The sequence below is a fragment of the Cornus florida genome, unplaced genomic scaffold (assembly GCF_030987335.1).
Source record: "Cornus florida cultivar Cherokee Brave unplaced genomic scaffold, ASM3098733v1 CherokeeBrave_3.0.0_Hap2_Chr11, whole genome shotgun sequence".
Lineage (NCBI taxonomy): Eukaryota > Viridiplantae > Streptophyta > Magnoliopsida > Cornales > Cornaceae > Cornus > Cornus florida.
In genome coordinates this window covers 67,604,172-67,619,084 of record NW_026775581.1, presented here as the reverse complement: position 1 = coordinate 67,619,084, position 14,913 = coordinate 67,604,172, and the positions used below count along the sequence as shown (strand labels likewise).

The window sequence follows — 14,913 nt, the reverse complement described above, 5'->3', positions numbered from 1 at the left end:
TTGTCAGAATATTGTTGTTTCAGGATCAATTTTAAGTGTCTAGGTGATTTACATGCAACAGTGCCTTTATGATATCAGTCATCTGTCAAAGAAAAGAATAGATGACACATCTGAAGTACATCATGGTCATTTCTAAGACCTGATTTTTTTCTCAATCAGTATATTTTTATGGTTGATCTTTTTATTTTTGTTCAGAGGTGATAACATCAGCTGAATTTCATCCACTTCACTGCAATCTGCTCGCTTACAGCAGTTCAAGGGGTTTTATTCGGCTAGTAGACATGCGACAGTCAGCAGTATGTGATCACAGTGCAAGGATGTATGTTTTAGCTGATGTTTCTGTTTCCTTTCCAATGGCATCAATGTTATGACTTATGATGTCATTTTCAGCTTGTCACAAGTTTTCTAAATGTACCACAATGTATAACATGTTCTGATACTCGTCATTTAAATTTTGATTTTTACAGATTACAAGATGGGGAATGCCGTGGATCTAAATCATTTTTCACAGAAATCATTGCATCCATATCTGATATAAAGTTTGCAACTGATGGAAGGCACATCTTAAGCCGTGATTACATGAATCTGAAGGTCTTTTCTAACTACTAAGCATGAAATAGACAACTTAAATTTGCTGTATCCAAAATTTCTCCTCTCAAATAGTTTCTGTTCTCCAGAAATAAGAGAAATGATAAAATTATTTTCTTGTTTATAGTTGCATGTTATTACTCATGTTTTTGTTAGATTTCACAGTTAAACTATCGGAGATGCACTAAGCTTTTCATCTCATAAATATATTTTATTTTTATACTTCTTTTCTGAGTTTTGGTACTCCTATTTGGAAAAGAAAGGGAGCATCCTTGCACATCTGATTGATTGAATGATGTAGTAAGCACTTGGAAACTTAGAATAGTGCTTTCTATTATTGATTTTATGCTTGACATACACCTAAGAAAGCCTTCTAGGCTTTTAGTATGTGGAGAAAGTATGTGGTATTTAAGGATGAAAAATAGTTAGAATTGGCTTTGTTCAAAGTGATAGGTTGCAGAAAATCCATAAAAGAGTGGGCAAGGATAAGAACTATTGTTAGATTTTTTGGTTGTTAAATGACGGGCCAAAAGGTTAGAAAAAGTTGAGGTTGATTGATGGCTTGGTATGGTAGAGTCTTTTGGTGATAAAAATCATTAAATAGAGTTTGTTTGGGGCTGTGAATAGAAATTAAAGAGAAGAAAAAAAGAATCTAGCAATCTTCCCTATAATCCTTTAGGATTCATTTTTGCAAGGATGAAGCTACATCTCACAAATTCTCTTTGTTCTGTCAGTATTTGGTTTCCAAATCACATAGCTACTACTTTTCTACCTTGCATTGTGTTAATTTTTCTCCATTTTTTAGGATGCGAAGACACATAAAAGATCCATATTTGCTGGCGGTTTAATTTCACGAGTTTGTTCCCTTGTGAGGATTTACCAATTGACATGCTTGATACTAATTAAGATTAGGATCGTTGTTTAAGTATTTAGAGTAGTGAATAGATTTTGTTAAAATTTTAACTAACAATAATTGATTTTTAAATTCTAGCAATTATACTTCAAATGCAGTAATATCAATTATTTATATATAGAGAGCAAAAATCAAATATGAATAATACCCAAAAATTCCCTAGTTACCTCTTACCTAGATTACGCCAGACACTCTCCTCAAACTTTGCTATTGCACCCGCTCCTAACGCGATCCACTCTTCAATTTGCTCTGAGAACTCTATTACTAGTAACATCCGGTTATTGTTTGTTTGTGTGATTTGGTGTTGGGAGAAAATAGTGTAATGTGTTAGCATATTCTTTGAGCAAAAATTGTGTCGTGGTCTATATCTGGTGTCATTTCAGTGGACGGTTTGCATCAACATTGACGTTGTGATTGTAGATTTAAGATGGGGTTTGTTAACAACGATCTACTCTGAAAACTTAAGCTATTAGAGAGGTTGTAACTTTAATATTTAAATCCTCTAACATAATAAGGTAGACGTCACTATATGCGATTTCACCATGATAGGAGCGACTTGTCGGGCGATTTGAGTTTTGCTTGGTTGGGATGAAATCTTTTCTGGAAATTGCAAGATTACCAAGAATTTCGCTTGGTGGGGAAGTGAAGTCGGCAGTTCCTCATTGAGGACCGTCGTTGTATGTTGACGGGGAGTCCGTCGGAGGAGGGAAGTCAATCCTTTCCTCTTGTTTGGTCGGAAGATTTGATAAAGAAGTGAGAAGTTGTGATCGTGTGAAAGAATGGACAGCGCAGGCTTGGAATACGACTTGTGGAGTGGGGGTAACACCATTATCCTATTCACTGCTTCTTTTCCGGTTTCCGTCTCAGGCAGAGGCCGAACCCATGTTGAAAGAAGGGCGACGGCAGTGGGGTTCTGCAACTTTGAGGATCGACGTGTGGCTTTCCGTGTTGAGTGTTGTGGCGTTCTTAGTGACAAAGGTCTCAAGCAGATCAGGCTGTTTGGCCTTCCTTTGCATCTCTGGTGTCATGCTTTGTTCGTCGAAGTGGGAGAGATTTGTGGTGGATATGTGAGATTTGATGCGGATGAGACTAGGGATGCCGAAAGCGTTCGGATAACAGTGAGATCCGGTCGTGAATGTCCAAAGTTCGTGTTTATTAATGACGACACCTTCTGTTTCAAGGTTGCTATTTGGGAAGAAATCTCGCCGGAGCTTGTTCCTTCAACGGAGAGTCTTGAAGGTAATGACGGATCTCATCTCATGTTGGAAGAGAAATGGAATGAGACTCTTAGTAAAGGAAAAGAGAGGGTTCTTGAAATCCAGCATTGGCTTTAGGATCGCGAAATTCAGCAAGAAGTGAAGTACATAGGAGGTAGAAGACGAAGCGATCTTCACGCGCCGGCTAAACGCGTCGTTGATGAGCAGAGAAGGAGTACACGTGGAGATCGACGGGGTGCTCATCCAGATTTGGCCTTATCCTTAGATGATAGGGTAGGGGAGGATTCGTCTTTTTGGGCTGAGGATGGCGATGTGATGGGCCAGAAGATGTCTAGACAGGCCAGGATTGGGCCTAATCTTAATTTTGGGCTTATTCAGCCTAAACCCAATAGAGCGAGTTTTGGTTCTGGGCTTTTTTGACGGGTACAGAAAGGACTGCTTAAATTCGGGCCAAGTGGGCGGATTCAGGCTGGGCTAATTAGATCTGGGCCTAATAGAAGGGTGCGAAAAGGGCCAAACTCTGTATTTGTCTCTTTCGCAAACACCAAACCTGGCCCTAAGCCATTTAAAGAAGTACAAGCCCATGCTAAGTCTTCGACTCATTTGCTGAAGCCCGAGCGGAGGATAGTGGATGTGGGTCGCCATGGATCTCGGTGGACTCGGAATGAAAAACAAAAATGGGTTGCACGAGCTAACACTTCATTTTCAGGTTTGAGTTCTAATCATTCTCAAAATGCTCTCTCTACTTCTACTTCTTCTTCTTCGGGTGGAGAGGTGAATAATAGGGACGTTGTGGAAGATGTTTCGATTCAACAGAGGGGTATAATTGGGTCTTCAGGTTCATTGTGTGATGGGCCAGAGTTGGATGTCTCAAAAGCCACAACTGGGAGTGTGGGTTGTTTCAATGGAGTGACAGTTTGTGTTGGGAAAGATCTGCATTTCAAGTTGAATAATGACTCAGCTGTAGCTCTGCTTAAAGAGCTTCGGCTCTTTGTTGCGTTTGAAGGTTTGAACAGTCAATCATCTGCGAATGAGGTGATTTTGTTAACTGAACATGATGATTCGGTAACAGAGGGGAATATGCAGTTAGGAGTGGTTGATGTTCCTTCTCAGCAGCATTGTTCTAATGATTCTTTTTCCGGGACGGATTTTGATCAATCTGAAGTGGATTTAATGGAACCTCTGGCAGTTGTATGGCCGGATTGTTTGGAGACGAACACTGATCTGGGTATGGAATGGGTTATTGAGAATATTGGAGCAGTAAGTGAAGCTTTGGGTGTCTCTTCAGAAGGGTATGAGGAACAAACCTCGTCTATTCTACACTATATTGTTGCAGGAAATGGTAGCACTGAACCTAATCGTGGCACAAAAGAAATCAAAGTCAGAAATTCACATCGGAAAGGCGAATAGGAAGTGAAGAATTTGATTTCTTGTGTTAATTATGACGGGAAGAATGGGACGACCAAAGAAAGGGGAAGAACCAGAAGTGGTAAAAGGGTAGGAGGGGGAGAATTGATCGTTTTTGGTTCTACATGAAGCTATGACTTATAACATGGAATGTTCGGGGTCTAAATGATCCGAAAAGAAGAAAAGTTGTCAAGGTTGCTTTGAGGAAGTGGAGTGCCCATGTCGTTTGTTTATAGGAAACTAAAATGGCTGCTATCACTGTTGAGATTGTCAGGAGTCTTAGGGGAGATAGGTTTGTGGAATGGGAAGTGCTAAACGCAACAGGCACTTCAGGTGGTATTCTTCTTATGTGGGATCGTAGGTGGTTGTCAAGTTTGAATTGTTGGAAGGGTATTTTTTCTGTGTCTTGTTTGTTTCAGATGGAGGAAGACAATTTCAGATGGGTGTTTTCAGGTGTTTATGGGCCTGTTATTGATAGTGATAGACTAGTCCTGTGGGAAGAGCTTTGCTATGTTAAGGATTTATGGTCATTACCTTGGTGTTTAGGTGGGGATTTTAATTCTGTTCGGTCCCCATTTGAGAGATCCACAAGGGGCAGGTGGTCCTCAGAAATGACCATGTTTTTAGAATTCATTGATAGTAATTTTCTCATTGACCTACCATTGGAAGGAGCGGCCTTTACTTGGTCTAATGGTAGGGAACTAGCTACTTTTTCCCGGTTGGATAGATCTCTGATTTCTGGGGCGTGGGAAGAGCATTTCCCGGATGTCTCTCAGGCTGTTCTGATTAGAGTCACATCTGATCATGTGCCTTTAGTTCTTGATTGTGGTGGTTTGAGTTCTAGACGCACTCCTTTCTGCTTTGAAAACATGTGGCTTAGATCCGAGGACTTTCAAGGGAAGGTTCAGTCTTGGTGGGAGGAAGCGAATTTCACAGGCTCTGCTAGTTATGTGTTAGCTAGAAAGTTTCAGTTTCTTAAAACTGAGTTAAAGAGGTGGAATAAAGAAGAGTTTGGGAATCTTGAATGGAAGAAGAATAGAGTTCTTGCTGATATTGCTGAGCTCGATCGTCTTGATGAGGTAGGACAGGGTGGGGAATCATTACGCTCTAAAAGAGCCTCTAGCCAAGCGGTTTTTGCAGTTTTTGCTGAGATTGCTCTTATGGAGGAGATTTCATGGCGCCAGAAGTCTCGGGCTTTGTGGTTAAAAGATGGAGATCGTAATACAAAATTCTTTCATAGACTTGCTAACGCTCACAGAAGATGTAATCACATCGGGCGTATCCGGGTCAATGGTTCTGAGTTGTGGAGGGAGGACGAGGTGCGTGGGGGGATCGTTTCTTTTTATCAGCAACTTTACGCTGAGACTTTGGTTTGGAGACCTACTCTTGATGGTCTTCCTTTTAATTCTATTTCTATGTTGGATAGTGATAGGATTGATATTCCATTCACGGAGGAGGAAGTGCTTAAGGCACTTTCTAGTTGTAACGGGGACAAAGCTCCAGGGCCAGATGGGTTTACTATGCGGTTTCTTAAGGAGAGTTGGGAGGTGGTGCGAGCTGAGGTGATGGGCACCTTTCAGGATTTTTATTCTCATGACACATTTGAGAAATCACTGAACGCCTCTTTCATTGCTCTCATTCCCAAGAAGGGCGGTGCCTCTGATATTAAGGACTTTCGGCCAATTAGCTTAATTGGATGTTTATATAAGCTTATTGCCAAGGTTCTTGTCTCCAAGATGAGTAATGTTTTGGATGGTCTCATTTTAGAATCACATAATGCTATTGTTGGTGGGAGACAGATTTTGGATTCTGTTCTTATCGCAAGGGAATGTGTTGACTCTAGAATAAAAAGTGGGGTTCCTGGCGTTCTGTGTAAGCTTGATATCGAGAAAGCTTATGATAATGTTAATTGGAAATTTGTTCTGTATTTGCTTAGGAGGATGGGGCTTGGTGACAGGTGGATAAAAAAAAAACCTGCGGGTTTTTTTGCTAGCTCGCGTGGTCTGCGACAAGGAGATCCATTATTGTCTTTTCTTTTCCTTATTATCATGGAAGGTTTGAGCAGATTAATGAGAAAATCGGAAGATTTGGGTTGCATCAGGGGGTTCAGTGTTGGCAGAGATGTTGAACATCAGATGCAGATCTCCCATTTGTTGTTCGCGGATGATACTTTGGTTTTTTGTGATGCTGAAGTTTCTCAACTCAGATATCTGAGGTGCATTCTTGCTTGCTTCCAAGCGGTTTCTGGGTTAAAGTTTAATGTTGGAAAGAGTGTGCTTGTCCCAGTGGGGGATGTTCCAGATATTTCCTCCTTAGCTGCTGTACTAGGGTGTGGAGTTGGTGCTTTTCCTCTTACTTACTTAGGATTACCTTTGGGAGTCTCTTCTACACAAGTTGGGAATTGGGATCCAGTGATTAGTAGATATGAGAAAAGATTAGCAGGATGGAAAAAGCAATATTTATCTAAGGGAGGGGGGGGGGGGGGGGGGGGAAGTCACACTTATTAAGAGCACTCTCTCATCCCTTCCTACCTACTTTTTATCTTTGTTTCAAATTCCATGTTCTGTGGCTGAAAGGATAGAAAAAATTCAGCGGGATTTTCTGTGGGGTGAAAGGGGAGAGGAATTTAAGTATCATCTTGTTAATTGGGATCATGTCTGCCAACTGTTGAGGTTAGGCGGGCTAGGCATTCGAAAAATCGTTCCTTTTAATCGTGCTCTCTTGGGAAAATGGTTATGGAGATTCGGAAAGGAAAGTCATCGTCAATGGAGAAGAGTTGTCTCGTGTCGTTTTGGTGAGGGGAGTGGGGGCTGGCCATCTCTTCCAGTCACTATTACGGGAGGCGTTGGTGTGTGGAAATTCATTCGGAAGGGTTGGGATGTTTTCTCCACACACATTAGATTCAAAGTTTGTGATGGCAGACATGTCCGTTTTTGGGAGGACTTTTGGTGCCGAGATCAGTTGCTGTCTCACTCCTTTCTTAGACTTTACAGTATTGCAGCCAATAAGCATGTCTACGTGATTGATTGTTATCAACTTGATAACAATGGAATTACGTGGGATGTGCGGTTTAGGCGCCCCTTTCAGGATTGGGAAATGGAGGAAGCTTGTGTTTTTTTGGATACGTTGTATAGAAGGATATTGGCAGAGGGTGTGATGATATTTTGTGGGTTCCTTTAGCTCATGGTAGGTATGGTGTCCAATCCATGTTCTTGTGTTTGTCCAATTTCGTCGGTCACGAGTTTCTTTGGAATTCTGTTTAGCGTTCTAAAGCTCCTCTTCGAATCGCATTCTTCGTTTGGACTGCCACATTGGGAAAGATTTTGACATTGGACAATTTGAGAAAGAGAGGCAACATCATTGTTAATTGGTGTTGTTTATGTAAAGCTGATAGTGAATCCGTGGATCATATTCTTTTGCATTGTCCTGTGGTGTATGATTGTTGGAGCTTTATTTTTTGCATGTTTGGCGTTTTTTGGGTAATGCCTAAGCACTCCTCACAGTTGATTAACGCTTGGAGAAGGTGCCCTGTTAAAGAACAAGCTCATGATTATTGGAGGATTGTTCCACATTGTGTCTGGTGGTGTTTGTGGCGTGAGAGAAATAACAGATCCTTTGAAGGAAAATAATCGTCTTTAGCTAATTTAAAAATTCATATTCTTCATTCTTTGTTCTGTTATGTAAGAAGAAATGCATGCTCCTCGATTGATGATTTCTTTGTTCTTTTGGATTCTATTGGTCCTTAGATCTTTTTTCTTCTTGTATTAGGGACGCGTTCCCCTTTTGAACGCTTTTCTAATATATTTTTACTTATAAAAAAAAAAAATTTAAATCCTCTAACACGCCCCCTCACCTGTGGCCTTCTTTTGGTCCAACACGTGTTTTTCAATTTTTAATTATTAGGGTGACAGTGATGTTTGAATTTGAGACATTTGGCTCTGATACCATGTTAACAACCATCTACTCTCTCTAAAAGCTTAAGATATTAGAAAGGGTGTAACTTTAATATTTAAATCCTGTAACAGGGTGAAAGATCGCATTTGCATCTTTCTTCATGTTTCCTCAATCACACAATATATAGAAGGTGAGTAACCTAAGAGGCCATATGATTCAGAGTGTTTAATTAATAATTAAAATGACTTAGAAAATTTTTGGATTTATTTTAAAACTAATTATTAATTAGTTTAAATATATCTATAAAGTTTATAATTGAATATTATTTGGAATAAATTTGGAAAATTTAGTGTATGTCTAATTTGAAAACCAATTTAAAAATTGATTTTGATAAGGATCTCAAGTTGTGAAAACTGACCTTGATGTCTTCAAAAAAATCATTAAAAATAAAATACTTGGAATTTCTTGACGAACTATATATGATAAAACTAGAATCTATAGGCTTTCTAATGTTATATTATATGTCTAATTTCAAGTCCATTTGTCCCCCCCATCGAAGTGTCCTGAATAACTTGGTTGATTGAAGCATACCTTGAATGTGTAGTTTGATAGATCAATGCACAAAGTCGGTAAAATACGTGTTTCCAAGTCCGAAAAGGTTTCTAAACTTTGGAAAACTCATCTGAAACACCCTAATCAGTCCAACACTAACAAAAAGGTGTCTTTTAACCATAAAATAAAAACACAAGAAACACAATTACACAATTTTGAAAGAGATTGAGAGTTTTATTTTTCAATTGCAAGTGAGGTTACCCTATTATATTTTGTCATTGAGTTCTGAGACAAGGAGCTTCATTGAATTGGTTGAAGATTGATCAAACATTACATTCACACCTCAAAAAAAGGATTGACCTACAAGCCATGGAGACCAATGTGCTTGCAGAGAAGTAAATAGCATGAGGAGCAGATTTGTTGACGGAACGCACGATGTGGAGACTTGAGTGGAGAGTTTGGCATCAGTCTGAGTTAGGAGGTAACTAGGGCTTTTTAGGATTTGGGAAAATTGTCAACTTAGTTGTAATATGTCTTTCTCATAGTGGAGTTGATCTTCCTAGTCCAGTTTAGACATAAAATCAAAACCAATCTGATCCCAACAGTTTCATGAAAATCAAAACCAAACTAAACTGATGAGAACTTGTAAAACCGATTCAATCCGTAAAACACCGGATTGGATTATATTGGTTCTACGGATTGGGCTTCTCTAAGCAACTCAATATGGATTTGGCTTCTCTAAACAACCCATACTTAATTAATTCCCTAACCACAGCCCAATACGGATTGGAATCTAGATTAAGTTACTTCCTGTTAAGATCACCAAAATAAAGAAAAGAACGCTTTCACTTGTTAGACTGCAGATTTATGGGGCTGTAAAGAACAGAGGTTTTTTGGAGCGGTTTTAAAGATTTGCTTGAATGATGTCAATAGATGACTATGATGATTGATGGATTGCTATTATAGTTGGTAAGGTTGCTAAGAAAATTAAATTCTAGAGTTAGTAGACATGAAAGGAATTCTCTGTCACACTATATATTGGTATATGGGTACACATTTGAACTAAACACTGGTATTGTAAGTAAACATAGTAAACCAATCATATGAAGACTAGTACATATTTATATGCATGGCGGGATCAGTTCGGATTAAACTTTTTTACTCCTAATCCGTAACTGTACCAATTGGACCAGTTTTACTAAAAATTAATCTCTAACTGAACCGATATTCCTTCAAAACCAAACAAAGCCACACGGATTAGATTGGTTCGGATCGGATTATGGTTTGAAACCAAAGCCATGTGCACCCCTAATTGTTAGTTAAAATTGAAAAAGTTCTATTCCCCCCTTCTAGATCTACATTAGGCATAGCATAATCTGACATATTAGAGTTTTTAGGTAATGGTCTGATCTCTGAACTTTGGATTACGATTTAGGCACCACAAGATGATGATCAACACTCCGAATAAAAACTTATCATTTACCATAGGATGATAGATGATGAAAAAAGAATATGCTCTCTTTGGAAAAAAATGAATTTACGACTGGTCTCTGTATGCTCTCTCAACAATGTGTAAAGGGTTACCCTAGACCACCTATAACCTTATATGCCAATAACAGTCCTATATGAAATAGGAAAATAATTTTTTTTGCGATTCTAATGCAAGTTTCCAAAACTTATACACCCCATTTAATCAATCAAGACTCAATTTTGATGGATCAAACCAGTCGTACAATTGATCCATCGATCAATACAACTCCTGTACTATATAAACATAGGTTTTTTAATTTAAAAGCACTTTTATGCATTTGAAACATGTATACAATGAGCCCTAATATGATTAATGATCTGAATCATAAAATAAAAATCCTAATTGGTGAATTAGTTATTTAAGAGGTAAGTTTACCTTTTTACTTTTTGATCTTGAAATACTTTGTCTTCAAGGTCCATGGATTTGAGATAAATTCTAACTAAATAGGACCGACTTCTGAAAATAAAATAAAAATGACAGAATCTGGTTTTTGTTACGAAATTTGCCAACACTAACTTCCGATATCCTCACACCTTGTTTAATAATACATGTTTTGTTAGTGCTCATCTCATAATACCATTGAAGAATTGATAAGTATGCTAATAGATGCTCTTTTTGCCTTTTTTAGTTGTGGGACACGCGTATGGAAACTTCTCCAGTTGCAACATATAAGATTCATGAGCACCTCCGCCCTAAGGTAAGCAACACATTTTTATGGAAAATAGCTGTAGAAGATACCTAATTGTAACAATAGGCGATTTCAAGATTGAAAAGAATCTGTATATTGCCGTACTAAGAATGGTTTACAATGCTTTAGTTAAATAGGAAATACTAGGAGCTAAAAAAGGGAAACTACAGGTTGTAGCAGGAAACTATAGGTTGTGACTACAGGCTGTAACTACAGGCTGTACACTAACATAATTTCCTAATCTTAGTCATTGACTATCTATATTTACACTCCTATCATATCCCATAAAATCTGGTGTTATTAAAACCGAATATCTCTTTTTCAACACTCCCCCTCAAGCTGGCTTGTAGATGTCTTCCATAGCTAGCTTGCTTCTTAAAACTTCAAACTGTCTCTTGTGTAGTCCTTTGGTAAGGATGTCTGCAGCTTGTTTAGTAGTAGAGGCATAAGGAATGCAAATCATACCACAGTCAAGCTTTTCCTTGATAAAGTGTTTGTCAACTTCCACATGTTTGGTTCTGTCGTGGAGGACTAGATTATGAGCAATTGAAATGGCAGCCTTGTTGTCACAGTAGACTCTCATTGGAGGAGAAACAGTAACCTTCAAATCTTCAAGGAGTCTTTTTAACCACATAGCTTAGCAAATCCCATGGGCGAGTGCTCTGAACTCGGCTTCTGCACTACTCCTCGCTACTACATTTTGTTTCTTGCTTCGTCACGTGACTAAGTTTCCTCCAACGAAGGTGCAATATCCTGAGGTAGATCGTCTATCAACTATACTGCCTGCCCAATCAGCATCTGTGTACACCTCTACTTGCAAATGACCTTGTTTCTTGAACATAAGTCCTTTACCTGGTGAGCCCTTTAAGTACCTCAGAATCCTGTACACTGCTTCAAAGTGTTCCTGTCCAGGAGAGTGCATGAATTGACTCACCATACTGACTGCAAATGCTATATCTGGGCGTGTGTGAGATAAGTAAATTAGTCTTCCCACCAATCTCTGATATCTTTCACGATTAACCATATTCTCGGGTTCGGCAGCTTCTAACTTCAGGTTGACTTCAATTGGAGTGTTAGCAGCTTTACACCCGAGTAGTCCTGTCTTATTAAGCAAATCAAGTACATATTTTCGTTGATTCGCGAAAATTCCTTCTCTTGACCTGGCAAATTCCATTCCCAAGAAGTATTTTAATGCTCCCAGATCTTTGACTTCAAAATCTTTAGCAAGTTTCTTCTTCAGTCTGGTCAACTCTTCAAAGTCATTACCTGTCAAAATTATATCATCCACATACACAATTAAAACGGCAATTTTCCCTTCCTCACTGTGTTTGTAGAACATGGTATGGTCTGCCTGACTCTGATGATACCCATGACTCGTCACAGCCTTTCCAAAGCGTTCAAACCACGCTCTTGGAGACTGTTTCAAACCGTACATGGATTTTTTGAGTTTATAGACTTTGCTTTGACCGTGTTTTCCTTCAAACCCAGGTGGCAAGCTCATAAACACTTCTTCTTCCAAGTCTCCATTTAAAAAGGCATTTTTTATGTCCAACTGATGTAATGGCCAGTTAGAATTGACTGCCAACAACAATAAGACTCGAATAGAATTTATTTTTGCTACAGGAGCAAACGTCTCTCGGTAATCAATGCCGTACGTTTGCATAAAACCTTTCGCCACAAGTCTTGCCTTGTACCTTTCCACACTACCATCAGCTTTACACTTAATAGTGAAAACCCATTTACACCCAACAGTTTTCTTTCCTTTGGGCAAGTCAACTATCTCCCACATTCCACTCCTTTTAAGAGCATTCATCTCCTCTAACACTGCTGATTTCCAATTCGGATCATCTAGTGCTTCCTGAATGTTTCTTGGAACAAACAAGTGAGAAATATTTGAAGTAAAGGCCCTATGTTTATGGGAAAGTTTATCACAAGACAAGTATTTGGCAATGGGATGCTGGGTACAGGTTCGGATTCCTTTTCTAACAGCTATAGGGATATCAAGGTCTACAGGAACTTGGCTAGGTGACTCTGTACTATCAGAAATAGTAGGGACAACTGCAGACAAGTTAGGATTTAGAGTGCCTTGAGTTTTCAGGGAGTCATTGCTCGGGACCTTTGATTGGCCTTGCTCAGGTACAATAGTAGGCTCTCTACTCTTTTGATGAGTCTTTTTCCTATTATAAACCAGAAGCTAAGGATTCAGTTTTTTTGGAAACGTTGGTAAGATTTCTCCCCCTGTTGGAGATACAGTAAGGCTCGGCAGATTAGGACTAGGAGGCCCCGGGTTTCCTGATTCTAGAACATCATTTCCCTGTTTAAAAAGATCAGTGTTCGGAGTAATAGAGTGTGAGACAATAGTTTTAGGTAAGGGGATATTAATAGAAATCTCCCAAAAAAATTTCTTCACTCTCTTTCTCCCCATGAAGAAAAGTTTTCTGAAAATAAGGATGATTTTCTAGAAAAAAGACATCCATACTGATAAACATTTTTTTTGTTTTCGGATTGAAGCATTTGTACCCCTTTTTATTCGGGGCATACCCAACAAATACACATTTTTCAGCCCGAGGATCCAATTTAGACCGAAGTCTACTAGGTAAATGGACAAAGACAGTGCACCCAAATACTTTCAAAGGCAGGTTGGAATAAATCCGAGTTTCAGGAAAAGATTTTTTAAGGCTTTCAAGGGGTGTAAAATAGTTAAGAACACGAGTAGGCATCCTGTTAATCAAATATGTTGCTGTTAAAACGGCTTCACCCTACAAATACTTAGGAACATTTATTGAAAACATGATGGCACGAGAAACTTCAAGTAAATGCTTATTCTTTCTTTTAGCAATTCCGTTTTGTTGGGGCGTGTCAACACAAGTGGATTGGTGAAAAATTCATTTTTCTGTTAAAAAAATTCCTAAAACTTCATTAAAGTATTCGGTGCCGTTATCGGTATGAAGAATGCCAATTTTTGTTTGAAATTGATTTTCTATCATCATATAAAAATCCTTGAATAATTTTTCAACCTCAGATTTTTCATTCATTAAATACACCCAACATAAACGTGTATGATCATCAATAAAAGTCACAAACCATTTTTTTTCAGAAAGAGTTGTGATCCTAGAAGGGCCCCAAACATCACTATGGATTAAATAAAATGGTTTTGATGTTTGGTAAGGTTTGGGAGAATACGTAGTACGATGACTCTTTGATAAAAAACAATTCTCACAATAAAAAGATGAACAATCCAATCATTTAAACAAAGTAGGAAATAATTTTTTAAGATAAGGGAAACTAGGATGCCCTAGTCTAAAATGCCATAGCATTTTTTGTTCTCTAACAGGGATAGAACGAAAACTACTCAAACCTTGAGCCTTTTTATTACTTGAAATATCATCTTCAAAATAGTAGAGACCATCTGTCATCTTAGCACTGCCAATCGTCTTCCCCAAGCTTTGGTCTTGAAATTCACAATAGGATTCAAAAAAGATAACACGACAATTAGAGTCTTTGGACAATTTACTAACTGATAAACGGTTACAAGCAAGCTTAGGGACATGAAGGACAGACTTAAGATCAATAATTTTTGAAAGTTTTACCAAACCTTTGCCTGCAATAGGAGAATAAGAACCATCGGCTATTCTGATTTTTTCAAAGCTAGAACAGGGTGAATAAGTTTGAAATAAATGAGAAAAACTTGTCATATGGTCAGAAGCCCCTGAATCAATGATCCATGGGGTAACACTGGAATTTGAACGACAAGATAAGGCCTTCGGGTTGTTACCAGTTTGAGCAAGAGAAGCATTAGGAGTACCAGATGAGGAATTGAATTTCAGCAATTTTAGAAAATGATCCATCTGTTCTTTGCTGAAGGGAAGTGCCTCGGCTTCATGAGCTAATGGGGCTCGGTTGAATCTGCCTTCCTGCTTACTCTTCTAATTCGCTGGTTTACCATGAATTTTCTAGTAGGTTTCACGGGTATGATGAGCCTTGTTGCAGTGGTCACGCCAAAGACGGGGCTTTTCATTATGTTTCCTACCAATATTCACTTCAGATGCGACCAGGGCAGAGGTCTCAATAGCACCATTTGATAACTTTTTTCCAAGCATGACCAGCCTGCGACTTTCCTCTC

General features: G+C 38.7%; 1 protein-coding gene across 5 annotated transcripts in view; it reads left to right on the top strand.

The window, feature by feature from the left end:
• Positions 1 to 14,913, top strand: part of LOC132282553 (serine/threonine protein phosphatase 2A 55 kDa regulatory subunit B beta isoform-like) — a 37,130-nt gene that overhangs the window by 4,812 nt on the left and 17,405 nt on the right. For 4 of the 5 annotated variants that reach the window (XR_009471797.1, XM_059784273.1, XM_059784276.1 and 1 more), the window contains exons 8-10: positions 196 to 319; positions 468 to 591; positions 10,731 to 10,799. Coding sequence is in view for 4 of the 5 variants with exons in the window: in XM_059784273.1 (XP_059640256.1) it covers positions 196 to 319; positions 468 to 591; positions 10,731 to 10,799 (317 nt within the window). In the remaining variant the exon portion in view is untranslated. The remainder of the gene's footprint in view (positions 1 to 195; positions 320 to 467; positions 592 to 10,730; positions 10,800 to 14,913) is intronic. The other variant, XM_059784274.1, reaches the window with a different exon arrangement.